The sequence below is a fragment of the Rattus norvegicus genome, chromosome 3 (genome assembly GCF_021556685.1).
Source record: "Rattus norvegicus strain SHRSP/BbbUtx chromosome 3, alternate assembly SHRSP_T2T, whole genome shotgun sequence".
NCBI lineage: Eukaryota > Metazoa > Chordata > Mammalia > Rodentia > Muridae > Rattus > Rattus norvegicus.
The window spans coordinates 106,893,696-106,913,512 of record NC_141536.1 but is presented as its reverse complement, the minus strand read 5'-3'; the positions used below and the strand labels follow the sequence as shown (position 1 = coordinate 106,913,512).

The 19,817-nt window shown below is 41.6% G+C and overlaps 1 protein-coding gene and 1 long non-coding RNA gene across 17 annotated transcripts in view; one reads left to right on the top strand and one right to left on the bottom strand.

Moving 5' to 3' along the window:
* Ganc (glucosidase, alpha; neutral C) overlaps positions 1 to 19,817 on the bottom strand; it is a 52,608-nt gene that overhangs the window by 4,649 nt on the left and 28,142 nt on the right. For all 7 annotated transcript variants that reach the window (XR_015681297.1, XR_015681298.1, XR_015681302.1 and 4 more), the window contains 9 exon segments: positions 18,861 to 18,940; positions 17,671 to 17,814; positions 15,477 to 15,573; positions 11,827 to 11,928; positions 9,774 to 10,017; positions 7,983 to 8,047; positions 5,920 to 5,996; positions 4,188 to 4,262; positions 824 to 937 (listed from right to left, as the gene is read on the bottom strand). Coding sequence is in view for 3 of the 7 variants with exons in the window: in NM_001145840.1 (NP_001139312.1) it covers positions 824 to 937; positions 4,188 to 4,262; positions 5,920 to 5,996; positions 7,983 to 8,047; positions 9,774 to 10,017; positions 11,827 to 11,928; positions 15,477 to 15,573; positions 17,671 to 17,814; positions 18,861 to 18,940 (998 nt within the window). In the remaining 4 variants the exon portion in view is untranslated.
* The window catches only part of LOC108350445 (uncharacterized), a 30,890-nt gene that overhangs the window by 7,027 nt on the left and 4,046 nt on the right, over positions 1 to 19,817 (top strand). Inside the window, exons 2-9 of one of the 10 annotated variants that reach the window (XR_015684565.1) lie at positions 2,203 to 2,335; positions 3,546 to 3,703; positions 6,332 to 6,424; positions 11,033 to 11,132; positions 11,726 to 11,858; positions 17,923 to 17,988; positions 18,826 to 18,926; positions 19,585 to 19,620. This is a non-coding gene — a long non-coding RNA (uncharacterized LOC108350445). Of the gene's footprint in view, positions 1 to 2,202; positions 2,336 to 3,164; positions 3,704 to 6,055; positions 6,180 to 6,277; positions 6,425 to 11,032; positions 11,133 to 11,725; positions 11,859 to 17,922; positions 17,989 to 18,825; positions 18,927 to 19,584; positions 19,621 to 19,817 lie in introns of those variants that run through there. The other 9 variants (XR_015684561.1, XR_015684563.1, XR_015684557.1 and 6 more) reach the window with 9 other exon arrangements.

Genomic DNA, 19,817 nt, shown 5'->3' with positions numbered 1-19,817 from the left:
CAGCCCTGTGCATGGCAGGCTAGTTACTCATACTGTTGGCTGTTGGCTGGGTCTCTAGCTTATTGCATTCATTCTGGGATCCCTCATGGATCCTAGATCATAGTTTGCCTGAAGAAGACAAGCTTCAATAAAATACATGGAAAAGAAAGTTATAGCTTACTTATTTTACAATATTAATATAAGTAAGTATAACTATAACAAGAATATGTTTTCGGTTCTGTAAGTCATTGAGGTAAATGAGAGGTATACAATGGCAAGCTTCACTTGGCTCAAAAGACTCTCAATACTCCCAGGTCATACTCAGGGAGGTTTAGTCATTTGAGCTGCCCAAGGAGAATAGAAGTCACTGAATGAGTTTGGGTATACCCAGAATAGTTAAGACACTTTTTCCTTTTTTTTTTTTTTTTTTTTTTTTTTGAGCTGGGGCCTTGCGCTTGCTAGGCAAGCGCTCTACCACTGAGCTAAATCCCCAACCCCTTAAGACACTTTTTCAATAGCCCTCTTCGGTAGGAGACCAAGTTTCAGGACCAGCCTGCAGGGGCGGACTGCATAATAAATATTTTCCAGTAGCAATCCAAGCCAAACTGAGAGGAGGGCATTGCACCCCCAGAAGTATGTTTGCATCATTCCTGGATTTCAGAGTTCCTAAGAACAATGCCAGGAAGCGCAGACTTCACAGTAATTAAGAAATGACTCAGCCCCTGACTTTGAGATAAACATCAGATACATTGTTTCATATGAGATTTATTACTTTTTCTTACCCTCAAGAGGCTACCAGTGTAAAGAGATAGAATTGGAAAACAGTGACTGGCTTTCCAAATACCTGAGTGTTTAGGGCAACTCGGAGCCCATATGGGGAGTCAGTCATCCAGCCGGTGGACTTCCCCACAGTAGTCTTTACTGGTACCACACTTCCACCTCGTTGAAACACTGGGATCTGTAACACAGCAGCATTCCCAGGAAGGACATACCCATAGAGAGAACGTTCCAAGTAGAATTTTTAAGTATTTTGCTATATGAGATCCACACTCTTTACAGATATAAACTCAAGCAAAGAATATCTGTGTGCAGAGGAGTGGCAAGCATGGGGACTGTGGGATTAAAAGAAAATGGACCAATTGAAAAATGGTTCATGAAAAATTATTTGGCTATTCCAGCTGGGAAATTCCAGAGAATGGTCCTGATCAAAGTCCATCTCTTGGTCAGTATTTAACATTTAATAAAGCTCTCTTTAAGTTTGCCCTCCAACAATTGTTTACTTATTCATACTTATTTTTGTGTTTTTATAATAGCTTTGTGTGTATGTGTGTGTATTTGGCACACACATGTCATAGCATGTGTATGACGTTCAGAACACAACTTTGTGAAGTCAGTTTTCTTGTTCTACCTTTATGTGGGTTTTGAGAATTGAACAGAGGTTGGCAAGCTTGCCTAATAAGCACTGAGCTAACTTGCAGGTCCCAATTCACCCACATTTTAAAATATTGGTGCAATTAGCTACATTTCCCAATTTATTATCTCTGCTATCTGTCTTGGGTTCTGTTGCTGTGATAAAACACTGGCAGGAAGCAATTTGGGGGAGAAAAGGTTTATACCATTTTACATGTTATAGTTCCTTATCGAGGGAAGTCAACGCAGGAACTCAGAGACAGGAACTGAAGCAGAGACCACTGAGAAACCCTGCTGGCTGGCTTGCTTCCAGGCTCACACTCAGCTAAGGTCCCTGTGCCTCCCAGCACCACTTGCCCTGGGGTGATACCGTCCACAGTGAGCTGGGCCCCCCTGCATCAACCAAGGAAATGCCACACAGACATGCCTACCGGCCAGTCTGACAGAAATACTTCCTCAGCAGACTCAAGTTTACGTCAAGTTGACGATCTAACCAGCACATGGTCCTTGCCACTTTTTCACTGAAACAATGGATTTTATTCTACTCATCTTGTTAGAGGCCCAGGGTTACCCCTAAAGAATCATTTTCAACTTAACGAGAAAGGACATTCCATTTTATACCTTTAACGTCCTTGTTAATAAAATAGCAAGCATGTTACTCTAGAGACCTGCTAAAGAGTGGATTTTTCTGTTTATGTAAATGGGTGTGATGGGACTTGTGTAACCAAATGTGTCTGTGTCTGTGTAGAGACAACTTCTGTTGGTTTCTCCTAGCATCTGCACATTTGTTTCTCTGCTTGTCTTGGTCAACAGGATGATGGACTCAACTCTGTGACTCAAAAGCTGCTTCTGATACTGAAAGCATCAAGGGAACTTCAACATGGCTGTGGCCATGGTTCATATCAATCAGTTTTTTGGAGTGGTTCTTGGCAGGAGAGCTTGGTAGGTAGGTTTCTTGCCTCTGGTAAGGAGCTACCCAGATCGTGTAAGTGTGTGTGCTTTTCTCTGAGTCAAGTGTTAGTAAGAAGAAAAGGGTGAGAACATGTGTGATTTTCAGAGAGAGAACTCGGGGTGGTCAAGATATGCTTCCCTGCCCCCCCCATTCACAGGCAGCAAAAAGGAAAAGTAGCTCTCTCTCTCTCTCTCTCTCTCTCTCTCTCTCTCTCTCTCTCTCTCTCTCTCTCCCTTATTTTTAAAGAGCAAGACAGTAAGTTACAGTGGAATTGGCTACAGATTCAGAGTTCAGAAAACTTGCAGGAGGTGGGAGGGACTTGTCATAGTTCTGCCACAACCAAGTGGTGATTCTGGACAAAAACGAATTAACTTCTCTGTCAGTTTCTTCACGTGCAAATGGATAAGAATGGCTCCCATAGACTCATATATTTTAATGTTTGGTCACCAGGAAGTGGCACTGTTTGAAAGGATTAGAATGAATGGGGTGTGGGGAGGAAATATGTGGGCTGTGAGGTTTCAAAGGCCCCCACCAGGTCCAATGTCTTTGCTTGCAGACCAGGCTGCAGCTCTCAGCTCCTTCTCCAGCACCATACTCGCATGTCGCCGTGCTCTCTGCCATGATGATAATCAAACACTTTCTTTTGTAAGAGTTGCCTTGGTCACAACAACAGAGTAGTGACTAAGACAAAGGGATAGGGTAGAAGATTACTTAGGTCTCTTTCGGATCTGAAAGTTGATGTCTGGAACCAGATTCTTTATAATGAAACCATTGATGATAATTTGTAAAACAACACCACTAATCTATTAATTTCGTTCTACAGGGCCTACGGTCATGCTTATGATTCAGCCAGGATGGTCACCTTGACTCTAATTTCATAACTGACACATTCTCTTGCCCAGAGGCCCAGAGATGCACCTTTCAATTTTTTGACAATTTATTCAGCATTGTGGTGCACACTCTTTTTCTTCTCACTGTTCTTAGGTAAAAGTGTATATACAGGCAAGAGCTGTTTATCCTCAATATTTCATGCCACGAGTCAGGGTATATGGATTTTTAAACTCTTCACGTATCTTAATGGCTTTATTGGTATATTCATATGCTTCAAAATTTATAATTAGAGTATATAATCAAACCACTTCAGTACATTAAAGCATGTAAGTAACTATTGCCACAATCAAATTTTTTTTTCTTTTTTTCGGAGCTGGGGACAGAACCCAGGACCTTGCTCTACCACTGAGCTAAATCCCCAACCCTGCCACAATCAAATTTAAAACCCCAAAAACACCTCTAAAAGAAACCTGTATCCTTTAGCAGTCTTTCTCCATGGCTTACCACATCCTCTCCCAAGCACAGCCTAAGGTGAGTATTATTATAATTTATTTTCTCTATATATACAGCATGAGTTGTTATATCAAACACTTATACTCTTGGTTCACTTTTTAGAAAAATACATTATAAGCAGAATGTTTGTGTCTCCCCATTCATATGTTGAAGCCCCAACCACTGAAGTGAGTCTTATCTGGAGACAAGCTCATAAAGATTACTCCTGATATAGAGTGCTAGGAGCCAAAGCTAGGTCTTCTGCAAGAGCAACAGTGCTCTTAACCACGGAGCCATGTCTTCAGCCCCATTTACAAGAACACTGTTTCCTTACTCTCTCCATCCCGTCCTACATGCCAGGAAGAAATATTTCAGGAGGACCTGAGTCAGCCGGCATTTTGATATAGGTCTTATTCCTTCAGAAGTATAAACATAAATTTCTGTTGTCTTTGCCTCCCAAGCTGTATTCTGAGTAGACTAACACAGCTAAATAGATAAAAATAATACTCTGAAAATAACTTACAGTATCCAAGGTTACTGGAACCTTCACAGCACATCCTCCTTTCCAATATGCAAATGTCTTAGAGTTGTACCAGACCTAAAATGAAACCAACTGTATTGAAGAGAGAGTGGGCATTTCTCTCAGAAGGAAGGAATAAAAAGAAGTTTAAGTAAATATAATTAAAATTTGTGGGACAAGTTATGAAAACCACACCCCATGCCCCGTGTATGTGTGTGTGTGTGTGTGTGTGTGTGTGTGTGTGTGTGTGTGTGTGTATTTTCCTGCGGCGCATGTATACACACACACACACACACACGTATATGTTACTGGGAATTGAACCTAAGTACTCACACATCCTAAGGAAGTGCTTTACCCCTGAAGTGGATCTCTTGCCTTCTATTATTTTACATGGAATCTTACTAAGTTACCCAGGGTGTCCTTGAACTCACTGTGTAGTCCAGGTAGACCTTGAACTGAAATCTTCTTGCTGTAATTATGGGCCTCTACCATCAGATCCCCCACATATTCTTCATTTAAGAAAATCCCAAAGCATGCATGAAGCCTAGTGTTGAGTCCTCAGCATATAATAAATCAGGCTTGGTGGTATACGAAGTGGGAGGATCAGAAGTTCATGTTTACCCTAAGTTTCAAGGCCGGCCTGAGATACATGAGAGCCTATCTCAAAACGAAGAAGAGGGGGAGGAGGAAGTTACCAAAGGGGTATAATTGACGAACTAAAGACCATTCCATGTCTTCCTATACATTCAAAAGTTAGTTGCTGAACAATCTACTGCTGTGCTAGGTGCTAGATATGCACGGCAGTAAAGAACTGTCCATGAGGGGAAGATGAGAACGTGCCTTCACGGTTCTTACAGTCTGCTGACTTCCAAAACCTTCACGCTTGAGTTGATGAGATGCCTCAACAAGTGACAGTAAGGACTTGAATTTGTTCCCCAGAACCCAAACAAAGGTGGAGTGGGAGAACTGACTCCACAAAACTGTTCTCTGACCTCTACATACATGCTGTGGTACATGAGACTTCCCCATCATGCACACGCTATAAATAAACTGACTTGGGGGTTGGGGATTTAGCTCAGTGGTAGAGTGCTTGCCTAGGAAGCGCAAGGCCCTGGGTTCGATCCCCAGCTCTGAAATAAAGAACCAAAAAAATAAAAAAATAAACTTACTTAATGCTTGTAACCATAAGAGAAAAAAGTAAAAACATAACAAAACACAGGACAGCACCTCGATCACTATACACAGGAGAGAAGAGCATCAGAGAAGAGACAGACTTGGAGGAAATCCACGGAAGCGATTACTCCTTCCTACAGCATTGATTGATTACTCCTACCTACAGCATTGATTTTGGGGATGATTATGAGAATTGAAGACAGTGTCTAAACTCTCCTTTGGGGGCCCTAGCAAAGGAGGTAAATTACCAAATTAGTTGGTAAATTACCAAAAGGCACCCCACAAAGTAACTAGGTGGGATAAATCCTCTACCTCGAAGTACCCCATCTCCATAAGGACACATGTCTAAGTGTGAAAATAAAAACCATCCCTCAGGTTGTCACCCATTCCTCTTCTCCACCTTCCCTACATAAGTTTGTCAACCTCTGAGAACAGCGTCATGACTGTGGAAAACAGTGTACGAGGCAAATTCACAACTGCATGCTGAAGCAATTTCTTTCCCAAGAGGAAAGCAGGCACAGGAGCTAGGAGACAGCAGACTTGTGTCTGCCACTGCTCTCACCTCATTTGACCCTGGCAGGAAGACATCAATCATGGTGGTCTGTGGTGCTGTAACTGGATGAACCAATAAAGCATTGCCTGAAAAGCAAGGAGGATGTGCAGCTGAGTATCGTTATAGGAAACCCGAAGGGCTCCTTCCCCTTTGTTGAACACTCTGGTGAGCACCAGACTGTGTTCCTCTGCAAGGCGGAGATGATGATGAGTTGAACAAATAACCCACCAGACAGAAGCACTGGGAGGTCAAGGGCATGGCTCAGAAAGGTAACGAATCAAACCCACTTGTGGTTCAGGATTGTGGGGCAGAGGCCTTGTCTATCACAGTCTCATGTGTTCATTTGCTTTGGTTCTTGTTTTTTGAGACAAGGTCTTGCTGTGTAGCCAAGAGTGACCTGGAACTCATTCTGCATCCCCAGCTGGCTTTGGGATGATTCTCCCACCTCAGCCTTTCGAACTCCAGGGTTATAGGCTTGGGCCACCATGCTCAGTCCCACAGTTTCGTTTTCTACGTAAGTACTGGGCTGCCCACCATCAGGAAGCACCACACCCTCCCCAGGGGTCATCATTTGCTAGGAATGTCTCTGGTTAGAGTGAGCTGTGAAGTGATGAGGAAGTCTGGTCTGTGTAGCTCTCAGGCCCTTACCATTGCAGTCTGTGCCTCTCTTAAGAATAGTCTGGATGTTACTTTGCTTTCATACTGGCATTATACATATGTAAAGTGCATTTATGCATGAATTCATTCTAAAGGTTTGTTTCCAGGGTCTCACTCACTACGTAACAGGCACCTTGAACTCATGAGTGTTGAATTATAGGCATGGACCACGATGTCTATCGGATTGTTTCTTTTAGCCAATAAAGATTTATTTACCGAGTACCAAGCTAGGTTCTGGGGACATTTACATGAGTAACATGAGAGTTTGTGGTAAGTGAAGAGGACAGATATTAAAAAGAAATTACAAGTGAATTAGGGTTTTGAAGAGAATTCTGAAAGAGGTGAAAGTACAAAGCAAAGGAAAAATTACCTAAGAGGTGGGACAGGCTTTGAATGGGGAGGATAGAACTAAGGTACAGGTAGCAAGGACTGATGAAAGATGGTTTTCCACGGCAGTGACAATTAAGCTGAAGCCACATGTGCCGGGGATTGAGCCCAGAGCCTGTGCATGTTATACAAGAGCGCGCCCTCAATTATATCTCCAGGGGTTCTTGTTCCTGATATTCTTATCACCATTAGTTATATTTCGAGGTTTCCACTATTTAGAATGGAATTGACTCTTTGGGTCCCAATATCTAGCCTTGCTTCTTGGGCTTGAATGCTAATACAATAAACTTCCATGTTTTAGACTTCACGGTTGATCCTCTTAAAGAAGCCTAGCTAGGAATTGTAGCATATGCCTGAAGTTTCAGAAATCTGGATGAAGAGGATTACAAGTCCAAGGATAACCTGGGCTACAAAGCCTTGTCTTGGGTTTAAAAAAAAAAAAGACAACAAACCAAAAACAAGGTCTACTATTGCAATCCCGAGTTTTACTATAACTGTGTTTTATATAAAGGAGGTCTACTTTCTTATACTTACCTTCCCTGTAGCAATCTTGTCAGGCTTTAGAGTTGTGGGTCCCAAAATAAAACTGTCAGATTATATTCACAATACAATAGGTTTCTTGTTATTAGTAGGAACAGTCTGCTAGGGGCTACATTACCACAGAATAGTGCTACAGTCTCACTATTACACTAAAGCCTTGGTGAAGGAGGGCAGGGTGGAGCTTAGTACTTAGAGTGAGTGTCGAGCATGCATGCTGCTCTGAGTTCAGTTCCCAGCATCAGACGCAATGAGGCATACCTGTGATCCCAGCAGTTGGGATGAGACGCCCACCTCATCCTTAGATATAGAGTAAGTTCCAGGCTAGCCTGGGCAAATGAGACCTTGACTCAAAATAAAAATATTGGTGATGGAATCTCTTTTATTTTATCAGCTGTCTTTCTTGGGCTTAGGGGATTTTCACTAGAAAATATAATAAAAAACATAGTTACAGAATTTATCACAACTATAATTAACCTATGAATACTTACCTAGCATGTATTCATCTTCCACAGCAAAAGTCTCTAAGTCATCAGGAAATTCGACCCACAGGGGCCTGGGAAAAGGAAACAGAATTTGCATTTAAAATATTGTTTTATTATTCTTGGTATTAAATGTTTTATTAGATTTTTATGTTTTTAATGTTATACCTCTCCAAAAGGAATTGGAAAATACCAAAGAGCCAAGATTCTTTCTCATATGACCAAAGAGTTTATGAGCAGTTGCTATGGTTACTTTACATTTATTATGTGAAAGAGTTTCTATCAACTTGAATGTCCTAATGGGATATTCAGACTCCTCTTGTGTGCCACACTCCTATCTGACTATTGAGTACTAACTACCTACCACTCTTGCAGGCAAGAACTAAGGCAAGTCCAAATGTATAACATTTCTGGTGTGAAGTAAATGTTTGCCAAAAAAAAAAAATCATACTTTATTATAATGATAATTCTGTACCACTTCTTGCAGCCACTGACTTTCATATATCATTTAATTATTATTTACTTAGAAGAAAGAAACTAATTTTCCTTGCTTTCAAGCAGGTAACACTTTGGGGGAGGGTGAGAAATTGCCAAGATTTAAAAATAGTTATTGTTTCATACAACTCATTGAGGAGGCATTTAGGTTCATAAAAACAAAACTGTCACTCTCTGTGCCTAGATAGCGACTTAGTGCTTTGAACCATCCTTTAATTTTATGAGAATGGTTTATTTAAGTGTGTGTATGTGTGTGTGTGTGTGTGTGTATACACATAAATACATACATACATACATACATACATACATACATACATACATACATACATACATACCATTTGAGTACAATTGCTTACAGAGGCCAGAAGAGGGCACTGGAGCCCTTGGGGCTGGAGTTCCAGCTGGACATGGGTGCTGGGAGCTAAATTTAAGTCCTTTCCAAGAGCAGTAAGCATTTTAAACTGCTGAATCCTCTCTTCAGCATCAAGAAATTTATTTATTTATTTATTTATTTATTTATTTATTTATTTATTTATTTATTTATTTTTTGGTTCTTTTTTTCGGAGCTGGGGACCGAACCCAGGGCCTTGCGCTTCCTAGGTAAGCGCTCTACCACTGAGCTAAATCCCCAGCCCCGAAATTTATTTTTTTAATTTGAAACTAATTCTCTAGAGTTTTAAAATTATTTTAGGTGTATGAGTGTTTTGCATGCATGTATTATGTATGTGTACCATATGCATGTCTGGTACTTGTGGATGTCAGAAGAGGGCATTGGATTCCCCCAGGACTGGAGTCAAATGTAGATGTGAGGAACCACATGAGTGCTGAGAATTGAACCCAGGTCCTCTGCAAGAGCAACAAGTGTTACCATCTGAGCCAACTCTCCAGCTCAATATTTGTTATGTATTTACCAATCTTTGCAACAATGTATTCTGTTTCTACAGAATGGTAACAAGGCTGGTGTCTCTAACCCTAGCTGATGACCAGAATTACCAGGAAACTTCTGGTCTCAAGTGAGTTTAGGAACAGCTGACACAGAATTCTGTGGATGTTTTTCTCTAACCTAGAAAATCTCCTTGTCCTTCATAATACTTCCATCTCTCAACAAATACCAATACTGTAATCATGAGAAGTAGGGATCTAGTCAGTAGCTTCTGTGTTTTCAACAGCCAGCACCACAACAGGAAGTGAAGTTGATTGAAACTTGACTAAACACATGGCTTTTGTTCTCCCTTTCCAGACCCTCATTCTGAGGGGATCTGTTGGCTGGTTGCTGGAGCCCCTAATAAAGGGTGTTCCTTTTACCTCATGACAGGCTGAGAAGACACGTGCGCATGGTAGAACAGAGAATACAGATAGGGCAGGAGGCTGTAGCGCTCTCTGATGGCTTCCCGGATCAGCTGAGTGTATTCTGCCCCAAACAGCCAGGGTTCTCGCCGCTTGGTGTTCATGGTAGCATGGCCTCGGAAGAAGGGCTGGTAAGCTGCAGCCTGGTACCAGCGCACTAGCAGCTCTGCTTCAGGATTGCCAATGAAGCCGCCCACATCAGCTGGTTAGACAAAGGCCAGATGAAGAAACCACACGAAATCAATAATGTGATACGGTAAAATGAGGCCTTGAAAAAGAGAGGAGTCACTCTATGTGTGTACTAAACTCGACATATGGCCTCAAATAGGGGAGTCTGAACCCTGAACACCAGCCAGTGATCTGGCAGAATGCTCTGTGATTTCCTTTTCTTTCCTTCTATTTTTTGTCAAAAGGCCACAGGCTTTTCTGTAAGAGCAGTTGTCCTGTGTGTTCTTCCTTCACTACTCAGAAACTGCAGTCTCCCTGGTAAGGGGTTTATCTGTGTATTGAAGGAAAGGTGACTGGTAATTTATTTCTTTTGAAAAGAAAAGCTAAAATAATATCAACCACAGAGAAGCAAATCAACAGCTTTGGGGGTTTAGGTAGAAGTTCATGCTCACTCTGTGGGCAGGACATGTATTTCTTGCCTGTGGACCAATGTCATAAGGACACACATATCAAAAAAAGTGTTATTAACTTGTTTTATTCTTGTAGAAGATAAAAATCAAACACACCTGTAGCTAGAACTGGAGGCAGTATATTCTGAGCACCTTCATATTGGTAACATTTATTAGCATTAAATCCTCAGGACAAGGAAAGGCAAGCCATCAGATATGCATTTTAACTAGACCTATCTTTTCTAAGAACACATCTTGTGTGTGTGTGTGTGTGTGTGTGTGTGTGTGTGTGTGTGTGTGTGTGTTCATGTGTGAGAAGGCATGTGGAGGCCACAACCTGACTTCAATGTCTTCCTCAGTCATTCTCTATTTTTTGAGACAAGTTTTCTCGTTGAACCTGAAGTGTATTGATTGTCTAGATTGGATTGCTAGCAAGCAACAGGGATCCTCCTGTCTCAGCTTCCCCAGCTCTAGGATCACAGGCATGCACCACTGCATCTGGCTCTTTTACATGGGTGCTGGGGTTCAGAACATAAGTCCTCATGTCTGTATAGTGAGCACTGTGCTCTCTGAGCCATCTCCATGTCCCATCCTTTTTAGATGGTCTTATTCAGCCCAGCCCGACCTTGGAGGAGCTAGTGGCTTAGGACAACCTCGAACCTTTGGCCTTTCTATCTCCGCATCCCAGTCTGGATCACAGGTATGTGCAACTGTGCATGTTTTTATGTGGGGCTGGGGATCAAACTGAGGGTTTCTTGTGAGCTAGGCAAGCCCTAGAGCAACTGAACACATCTTAAAGAAAAAAAAAGTTAAATTATGTTACAGAATCTTACATCTGCTGACCACAAAATATTTCTCTAAGGCTGATCGTCTTATTTCCTTGGCTACCCTGCTGCCTATCAAACCCAGGCCTCGAGCATGCTAGGCTAGCTAGCACTCTGCTGAGCAAGGTTGGCTTTGGTTTGCTAAGTTGCTTACAGTGCTCTCATGCTTCTAAAACACTCAGTTACTGTGTCTCCAGAGGCAGTGCTAAGGGAACAAGACATCCTCCACCTGACTTTATGTCCTCAATTTAGGCGAGACACATGTAAGGTTTAAAACAAAACAAAACACCCAAACAAACAGGGTCTTGCTATGTAAACCAGCTGTCCTGGAGCTTTCTATGCAGACCAGGCTGGCCTTAAACTGGTAGAGACGCTCTCATCTCTGCCTTTAGAAGGCTGGATTAAAGGTGTGTGCCATGACACAGAGTGTGCAGTAAGTTTTAAAGTGACACGTATGCTCTCTTCCCAGTTTCTTCCCTGCATTCATCCTTGCTCAATAGGCCAGCAGCATTGAGGACCCTCACTTCTCACTCCCTCCTGGTCGACACCTCAGGACAACAACCAGCTTACCTCCACAGAAGGAGATCCCTGAGACACTGAGGGTAAGTAACATAGGGATGGAGATTTTCAGATAGCTCCATTCTGCTGTGTTGTCTCCCGTCCACACTGCACCTAGATCACCCATAACAAGGCATTAAAACACATACAAATCACCCAATACATTTCATTTCATTTAGATTCCATATTTGTAAAATACAAAAAAAAAAAAAACAAAAAAGGAAACAGATTTTTCACCTTAAACAGATTCTGATATTTCTGTAAAAGGTATCAATTTTCTAATGAGAAAAAGATATTAATATCCATAAACAATGGGCAGCGGAGGTGCATGCCTTTAATCACAGCACTCAGGAGGCAGAACTCTGCGAGTTTGATGCCAGCCTGGTCTACAGAGCAAGACCCCAGGACAGCCAAGGCTACAGAGAGAAACCTTGTGTCAACACACAAACAAGTAAAAAAAACCAACCCAAACCCCAAACCATCTTAGGGTTTTCATTGCCGTGAAGAGATACCACGAGCAGGGTAACTCTTATAAGGAACAACATTTAATTGGGGATGGCTTACAGTTTCAGAGGCTCAGTCCATTATCATCAAGGCAGGGGCATGGCGGCATCCAGGCAGGCATGGCACTGCATCTTGATCTGACTGTAGCCAGGGGAAAACTAACTATTCTGGACTGAGTGGAGCTTCAAAGCCCACCCCCACAATGACATACTTCCTCCAACAAGGCCACACCGCCTAACAATACTATGCCCTATAGGCCAAGCATATTCAAACCACCACACAAACCAAACCAAACCAAAAACAACTAAATACTCTGGATTTCCTGTCCCACTTGGTCATCACAACAATTCTATGAGGCAAACACTATGATTAGCTCTATTTTATAGATTAGGGAGCTATGGTAAACAGTTGGTCCATAACCTTTCCTAGTTATAGAGTTACTGAAGAGATTTGAGTCTAGAAGTCGCATGTTAAAGCCAAAGCTCCAGTTCACATGATAGTTGGTAAGAGTTATGATGACAGTTTCTATATCAGGAAAGAGAAGTAAGAGGGGACACAATCTTATTTCACTACATCTAGAGATTCTGGAGTCTTTTTTTTTTTTTGCTCTACCTTTTACCAAAACTGTTTCAGTAGATATTTTTGTTTTAATCTTCTGTAGAAACGTTGAACTGTCCTATAGGCAGAAAAAATATTATCAAATGATTTTTAAAAACTGCACTCTAGTGATTTTGAAATAATGGTGATACTCTCATCCAGAAAGCTCATGGAAACCAGGCAATAGTGGTGTATACTTTTAATCCCAACACTCTGGGAAGCAGAGGCAGGTGGATCTCTGAGTTTGAGGCCAGCCCTAGTCTGCAGAGTGAGTTCCAGGACAGCCAGAGTTACCGGTCTCAAAAAACAAAATGAAACAAAACAAAACACCACCATCCTCAAAAAACAAAAAAGAAAGCTCATGAAGACGTACAGATATATCATAGCTAATATGGGTGTGTAGTCACAGTTGTTCATAGCTATTGGTCAAGGATATGACTGGGAAAAGTCATGTTTTCCTAGCTACACACTGGGCCAGATAATTACACAGAGCACTGTAGAAACAGATCAGCATCTAAGTGATCAGAAACAACGTAAAATAGCACAGGGCATGGTGGCATACACTTGCAATCCCAGCACCGGGGAGGGAGAGGCAATATAAGTTCAAAGCCAGCCTGAGCTACATAGAGAGACCCTGTATCAACAGATCCAACAGGAAAAACATTAGCGTCCGTGTGGCTTATCTTTTTAAACTGCTGCCTATAAACTTCTCCATTAATTTTTTTCCCTCCCTCATTTCCCATGCAGGTTTGTTTGTTTGTTTGTTTGTTTGAGATAGAAACTCACCGTGTAGCCTGGTTTGCGGAAGTTGGTTCTCTCCTTCCACCATGTGGGTCCCTACAATTTAACTCAGGCCATTAGGCTTGGTGGCAAGTGCCTTAACCCAGTGAACCCTCTTGCTGGCGCTCTCTCTCTCTCTCTCTCTCTCTCTCTCTCTCTCTCTCTCTCTCTGTATCTCAGGTTGGTTTCACATCTTCTATGTGGCTTGTGATGACCTTGAATTCCTGATCCTTTTGCTTCTACTCCCAAGGCTGGGATTATAGGCTTAAAATTTACTGTATTTTACCAAAATCTACTTATTGATTTAAGTGACATTTACATTTTTAACAATTGGGATAGTGAATATCATTTAGGCATGCTTTCTTTTTTAGTTTATATAATGTTACAAACATAATCTCATGCATTAAAAGTAGCACTTTAAGGAAGGAGAAAAGTAGCTACCATAGGTTGTCCTCTGACCTCTACACACGTGGCATGTGTCAGGCCTCCCTAAAATAAATGAAGAAACCATTTAAACTATAATTTTAAACTGCTCATCATAGTTTGTCTTGTGGATAACCCACATTTTTGTAACCCTTCTTCTAGTGTTACATGTGTAGACTTTCCTTTCAGCCTCAAGGTCTAATGCTATGATGAACACCTCCATTGAACTATGTTGTCCTTTGGCTGAAGAACATGGGCTGGTTTAGGGAGGTTGAGATGGAACCTGAAAATGCCTACCATACAGCAAAACTAAACTCTTTACATCAGCACCAAAACTCTTAAAATAGCTTTTATTTTAAGACCTAAGGCCTTAAAATAGCCTTCCTGCAACAGAGTGGCTAAGTTGAAACAGATCTGTAAATCAGATCCAGTCATAGATGACCCTGACAGCAAACAGCAGCCAGACCTATTTTAAGCCATCTGGCTAAGTGGAACAGGTTGCTGAAGCGTTCGTTATATTAGAGGTGTATTTCCCTGGTTTTTACAAGTTAAAAGATAGGATCAGAGATGACCATGCCAGAAAACTGAATACTCCAAGACACTGTCCCAACAAGTAAGGGCCACTTCTTTAGCAGGGAAAAAAAAAAGAACTAAACTTGATTGTGGCGGTTTGAATAAAATGGCCGTCATTGGCCCACAGGGAGCACACTATTAGAAGGTGTGGCCTTGTTGGAGATGTGTGTCACTAGGGGGTGGGCTTTGAGGTCTCAGATGCTCAAGCCAGGAGTAGTGTGACTCTCAGTCCCTTCTCCAGCACCATGTCTGCCTTCTTGCCACGTACTTCCTAACATGATGATAGTGGACTATAAACCTCTGAAACTTGAAGCTAGTCCCAATTAAATGTTTTCTTTATAAGCGTTGCTGTGGTCATGGTGTCTCTTACAGCAATGGAAACCCTAACTAAGACATTGATGAAAATTTTTTTTACTGTTTTTTAGGATGTGGGAGGGAGACAGGGTCTCATGAAACCCAAGAGAGCACTGGAGGATGACCATGAACTTCTGTTCTTTCTGCCTCCATCTCTGGACTGCTAGGATTACAAGCATGCACCACCTTGACTGGGTTTATATGATGCTAAACCTGAAACTCAGGGCCTCTTGCCTAGTGGGCAGTCATTTTATCAAGTGAGGTGCCTCTAAGTCTTATTATTCATAGTTAAAATATACATGTCAGACGTATCATTGTCTATACTGTAAGTAGACTATTAAAGAACATAGTGTCAGGATAAATCATAAATGGTGTACAAAAGAAAAGGATGGGTAGCAGCATTGAATTTCATAATGTGAGCCATTTCTTACCATACTTTTGTGATCCAGCAAAGAAGGAACGCGAAAGAACAAAGGGCCTCTCCTTCCCCTGAGATCGCTGTATCAATCCTTCTGCCGTAGCCATTTGCTGTAAGTCAGTCAATGGAGAAAGATTGGGAAGAGGAGGCAGGATGAAGGTATTATGCCAATATGCTCAGTAGACTACTAACATAAGAAAGGTAAAGCGTCGGATGGACTGTGAAATGGGAAATAACAAACCCATCAAGTCTCTTTGATGATACAACGAATGACATTAATTTGCCTGGTAAAGATGAAAACATTTATTAGATCAGAAATATAAATGAAGTGATAGTAAACAGAAACAGGGATGCAGATGAGAAGAGTGGCTACCCAGCATGTCTAAGGCCCAGCATGGCAGAAGATAAACAAACACCACGCAACAAGAGAAAACACCAACCCACCATTTATTGAGCGGTACGACTGGTAGGCATTTTATAATATATTTCCATGGGATCTGCACAATAATCTGTGAGTCAGATAGCTTTCATTGGTAAAAAAATAAATTTAGAGATGTTGAGTGTCTGCTTTAGCCTACCTAAGAAATTCCTCAAGTAACTGACAGTTAAAGCAAAAAGCTTTTAGAGAAATAAGCTTGGAAACGGCTATGTCCAGCCAGCTGCTCCTATTAGTAAATAGTGATTGTGGGAGACCTACAGCCATGCAGCCACAATGCAATAATGACTCATAGGTATAAATTAGGGAAGTGATTCTCAACCTTTGGGTGTGATTAGCAAATAGAAGAGAATTCTACCATCTTTTCCGAGAAGGCTGAGTCAATTAGGAAAGCTCACACATTTGAAAAGGCCAGTGTGATGGTTTGAATGACAACAGCCCTCATAGGCTCACATATTTAATACCTGCTCCCCAGTTGGTGGAACTGTTTGGGAAGGATTAGGAGTGTGACCTTGTTAGAGGAGGTGTGTCACCAGGGGTAGGTGCAGAGGTTTCAAAAGACTTATGCCATTCCCAATGTGCCTCCCTTAAAGCCTTATGATTATAGGTCAGGACACAAGCTTTCCGTGTCCCTTCACTGTGCCATTATGGTCTTCTGAACCCATAATATGAATTAAATGCTTCATAAGTTTTTTTTGAAGCCTGGTCTACAAAGTGAGTTCCAGAAGGCAGCTTTGGATACCCTGGAACTGGAATTACAGATGGTTGTTAGCCAGCAAGAAGGTGCTGGGAACTGAACCACTGAACCATTTCTCTAGCCCTTTAAAAATATTTTAAGGGGCTGGGGATTTAGCTCAGTGGTAGAGCGCTTACCTAGGAAACGCAAGGTCCTGGGTTCGGTCCCCAGCTCCGAAAAAAAAAAAAAGAAGAAAAAAAAAAGAATAAAAATATTTTAAAAACGTATATATATGTGAGTGCATACTCCCTATGTGGGTATCTCTCAAGAAAGTGTTAGATGCCTGCCTTGGAGCTGGAGTTACCGGCTTTGTGAGCCGCCTGACTTAGGAGCTGGAAACCAAACTCAGGCCCTCGGAAGAGCAGAAACCCCTCTTAAGCATTGATCATCCATCACTCCAGCCACTGTGTGCCTTTTGCTTTTGTGACCAGGTGTTGTTGTATAGTCTAGGCTGGTCTGGAACTCATTAATATAGGCCAGGTAGGCCTCAAATTCACAGTCCCTCCGTACTCTGGATGTTAGGATTGGACATGTGTGCCACCAAACTCAGTTAAGCTAGCAATAGACAGATATTTATGAAATTATAAAGCCTTGCTTTAATTACATTCATTAACACATTTATAGATTGCCTGTGCCAATAAACATCTTTTTTTTTAATTTTACTTATTTCATGTATATGAGTACACTGTAGCTGTCTTCAGACACACCAGAAGAGGGCATCGGATCCCCATTACAGTTGGTTGTGAGTCACCATGTGGTTGCTGGGAATTGAACTCAGGACCTCTGGAAGAACAGTCAGTGCTCTTAACCGCTGAGCCATCTCTCCAGCCCAACCAATAAACATCTTACAGTAGTATACAATATTTAAATTTTTATCAGGTTCATTATGAAAGGAAAAGCACAGGGAGAAATAATAAATTGGCTGTAATCTAAGACTCATGGCAGCTTACAACAAAGACATGAGAAACATGCATAGCACACTCAGTTTAAAAGCAGGCCATATGGATCTATTTGACTTTTATTTAGATGTCTTACGTGATAAAAGCCGTAGATGTTGTGAAGTTCTCTGTGTTCCCAGTTGCCATGATGAACAGCATTCTTCTGCATGGTTAGCTCTGGCCCTCTGAAGACTGAGGGCTCATTCATGTCATTCCATAGGAAAAGGATGTCCGTAGATCCCTAGGAAGGGAATCCTGGCCGTGAGAGTCCTTCCCCAGGGGTGATAGTAATAGGATGGTATCTCTGACCTTCTTTATTTCCTTCTTATTTATTTTTCATGCTAATTAGGCTGTGGATTTTGTTCAGTAAAAACCCCGTTCACCAAGAACAGTGTCTGACTGAAGAAGGCTAGGGGTAAGTATTTGTTGAGAGAATGCTGCACACCCTGGCCTCTAAGTTCTCTCCTAGGTCCTTACATGCCAGAAAAAGTGTGACTATTCACCATTAGGCTCTATATCAGCCACTATCTACTTTAAGTCCTCACTTGGTCTTGTCCAAAGAGCTGAGAAGAAATATCTGCTATAATTCTTAACTAGAAGCAATTGTTACCATATATGACTTGATTTTTCTCTAATATTCTGCATTATCTGTTTGTTAACATCTTATATATAGTTTGTGTTCTTTCAATCAAGTGAACACGGTACTAAAACTTATTTTATAAACCTCCTGTCTCAGCATTTGACTTCCATTACAGGGAGCATCAGCCAGGGCACCCCTTTATTCCCTAATGCCCTGTTCCTCACACTGTGTTTTAATAATCCCAGCTTCCTTCCAGGACCCAGATACAGGGAATGACTATAGCCATATTTAGCTAAGGACTGGTGTCTATACTGCTGTTTTCTAATCTCCTAATCAATGATGCTCAAAAATGAGTGTCTTGTGCTTAAGAGCTGAGCTTGGGAGACAGATAGACTTGAATTCAAACTTTGGGCCAACCTCTTAGTAAGTGGGCGACATTTATGGGTTTTAAAAACTCCCCACGGGGCTGGGGATTTAGCTCAGTGGTAGAGCGCTTACCTAGGAAGCGCAAGGCCCTGGGTTCGGTCCTCAGCTCCAAAAAAAAGAACCAAAAAACAAAACAAAACAAAACAAAAAAACAAAAAAAAAACTCCCCACATCTCAGTTTTATTATGTGTGGGGTTAAGATTTAATTCAGAGTGTTATAAAGAAGAAATTTTTTCATCGTTTCAGGTTAACTAGGAAACAGTAAAGGAGTAAAAACCAACCTGATAGACAGGAAAAGCAAAAAGGCTGGAATACCACTCTCTGACCTTGGGGTTGGTGAAGTCCAGGTAAGACGAGAGACCTGCAGAGGTACAACAGTGGGCAGTCTGTCAGAACAGCAGTGTTTACAGTAAGATGTATGGTAAGGAAGCTATGCAGTGTGAGACATCAATGCACCTTATGTCAAATGCAGCCGAGAGGGGCATGGTCTACGAGGGAGTAAAGGTAATCTTTAAGTGACAAAAATTTAAATCTTTTAACACAGAGGCTAAAATGGGTGTAAAATGTGTATTTTTTATGTTTTTAATGTCCCCTTAATGTTTTCTTTTCTTATAAGCAGTAACCAGTTCTTTCCCAGCCAGCCCTACTTCCAGTTTCTAGCCTAGCCCCTTCAAAGACATCTCCTGGGGTTGGGGATTTAGCTCAGTGGTAGAGCGCTTGCCTAACAAGCGCAAGGCCCTGGGTTCGGTCCCCAGCTCCGAAAAAAAGAAAAAAGAAAAAAAAAAAAAAGACATCTCCTAACCTTTCCTCCCAGTCCTCTCAAACATTTCTTCCAACTATTCTAGCCTATCTGCTCAGCCTGGATTCTCCTGACTCAACTTTCACCAACTAACTGTCTTCTCTTCTCTCTCTGCTAGCCCAATTCACTTTTTTAAAAGATTTATTTATTTATTTATTTATTTATTTATTTATTTATTTATTTATTTTTTGGTTCTTTTTTTTCAGAGCTGGGGACCGAACCCAGGGCCTTGCGCTTCCTAGGTAAGCGCTCTACCACTGAGCTAAATCCCCAGCCCCAGATTTATTTATTTTATGGATCTGAGTATACTGTCACTATCTTCAGACACACCAGAAGAGGGCATCAGATCCCATTACAGATGGTTGTGAGCCACCACGTGGTTGCTGGGAATTGAACTCAGGTCCTCTAGAAGAGCAGTCAGTGCTCTTAACCAGTGAGC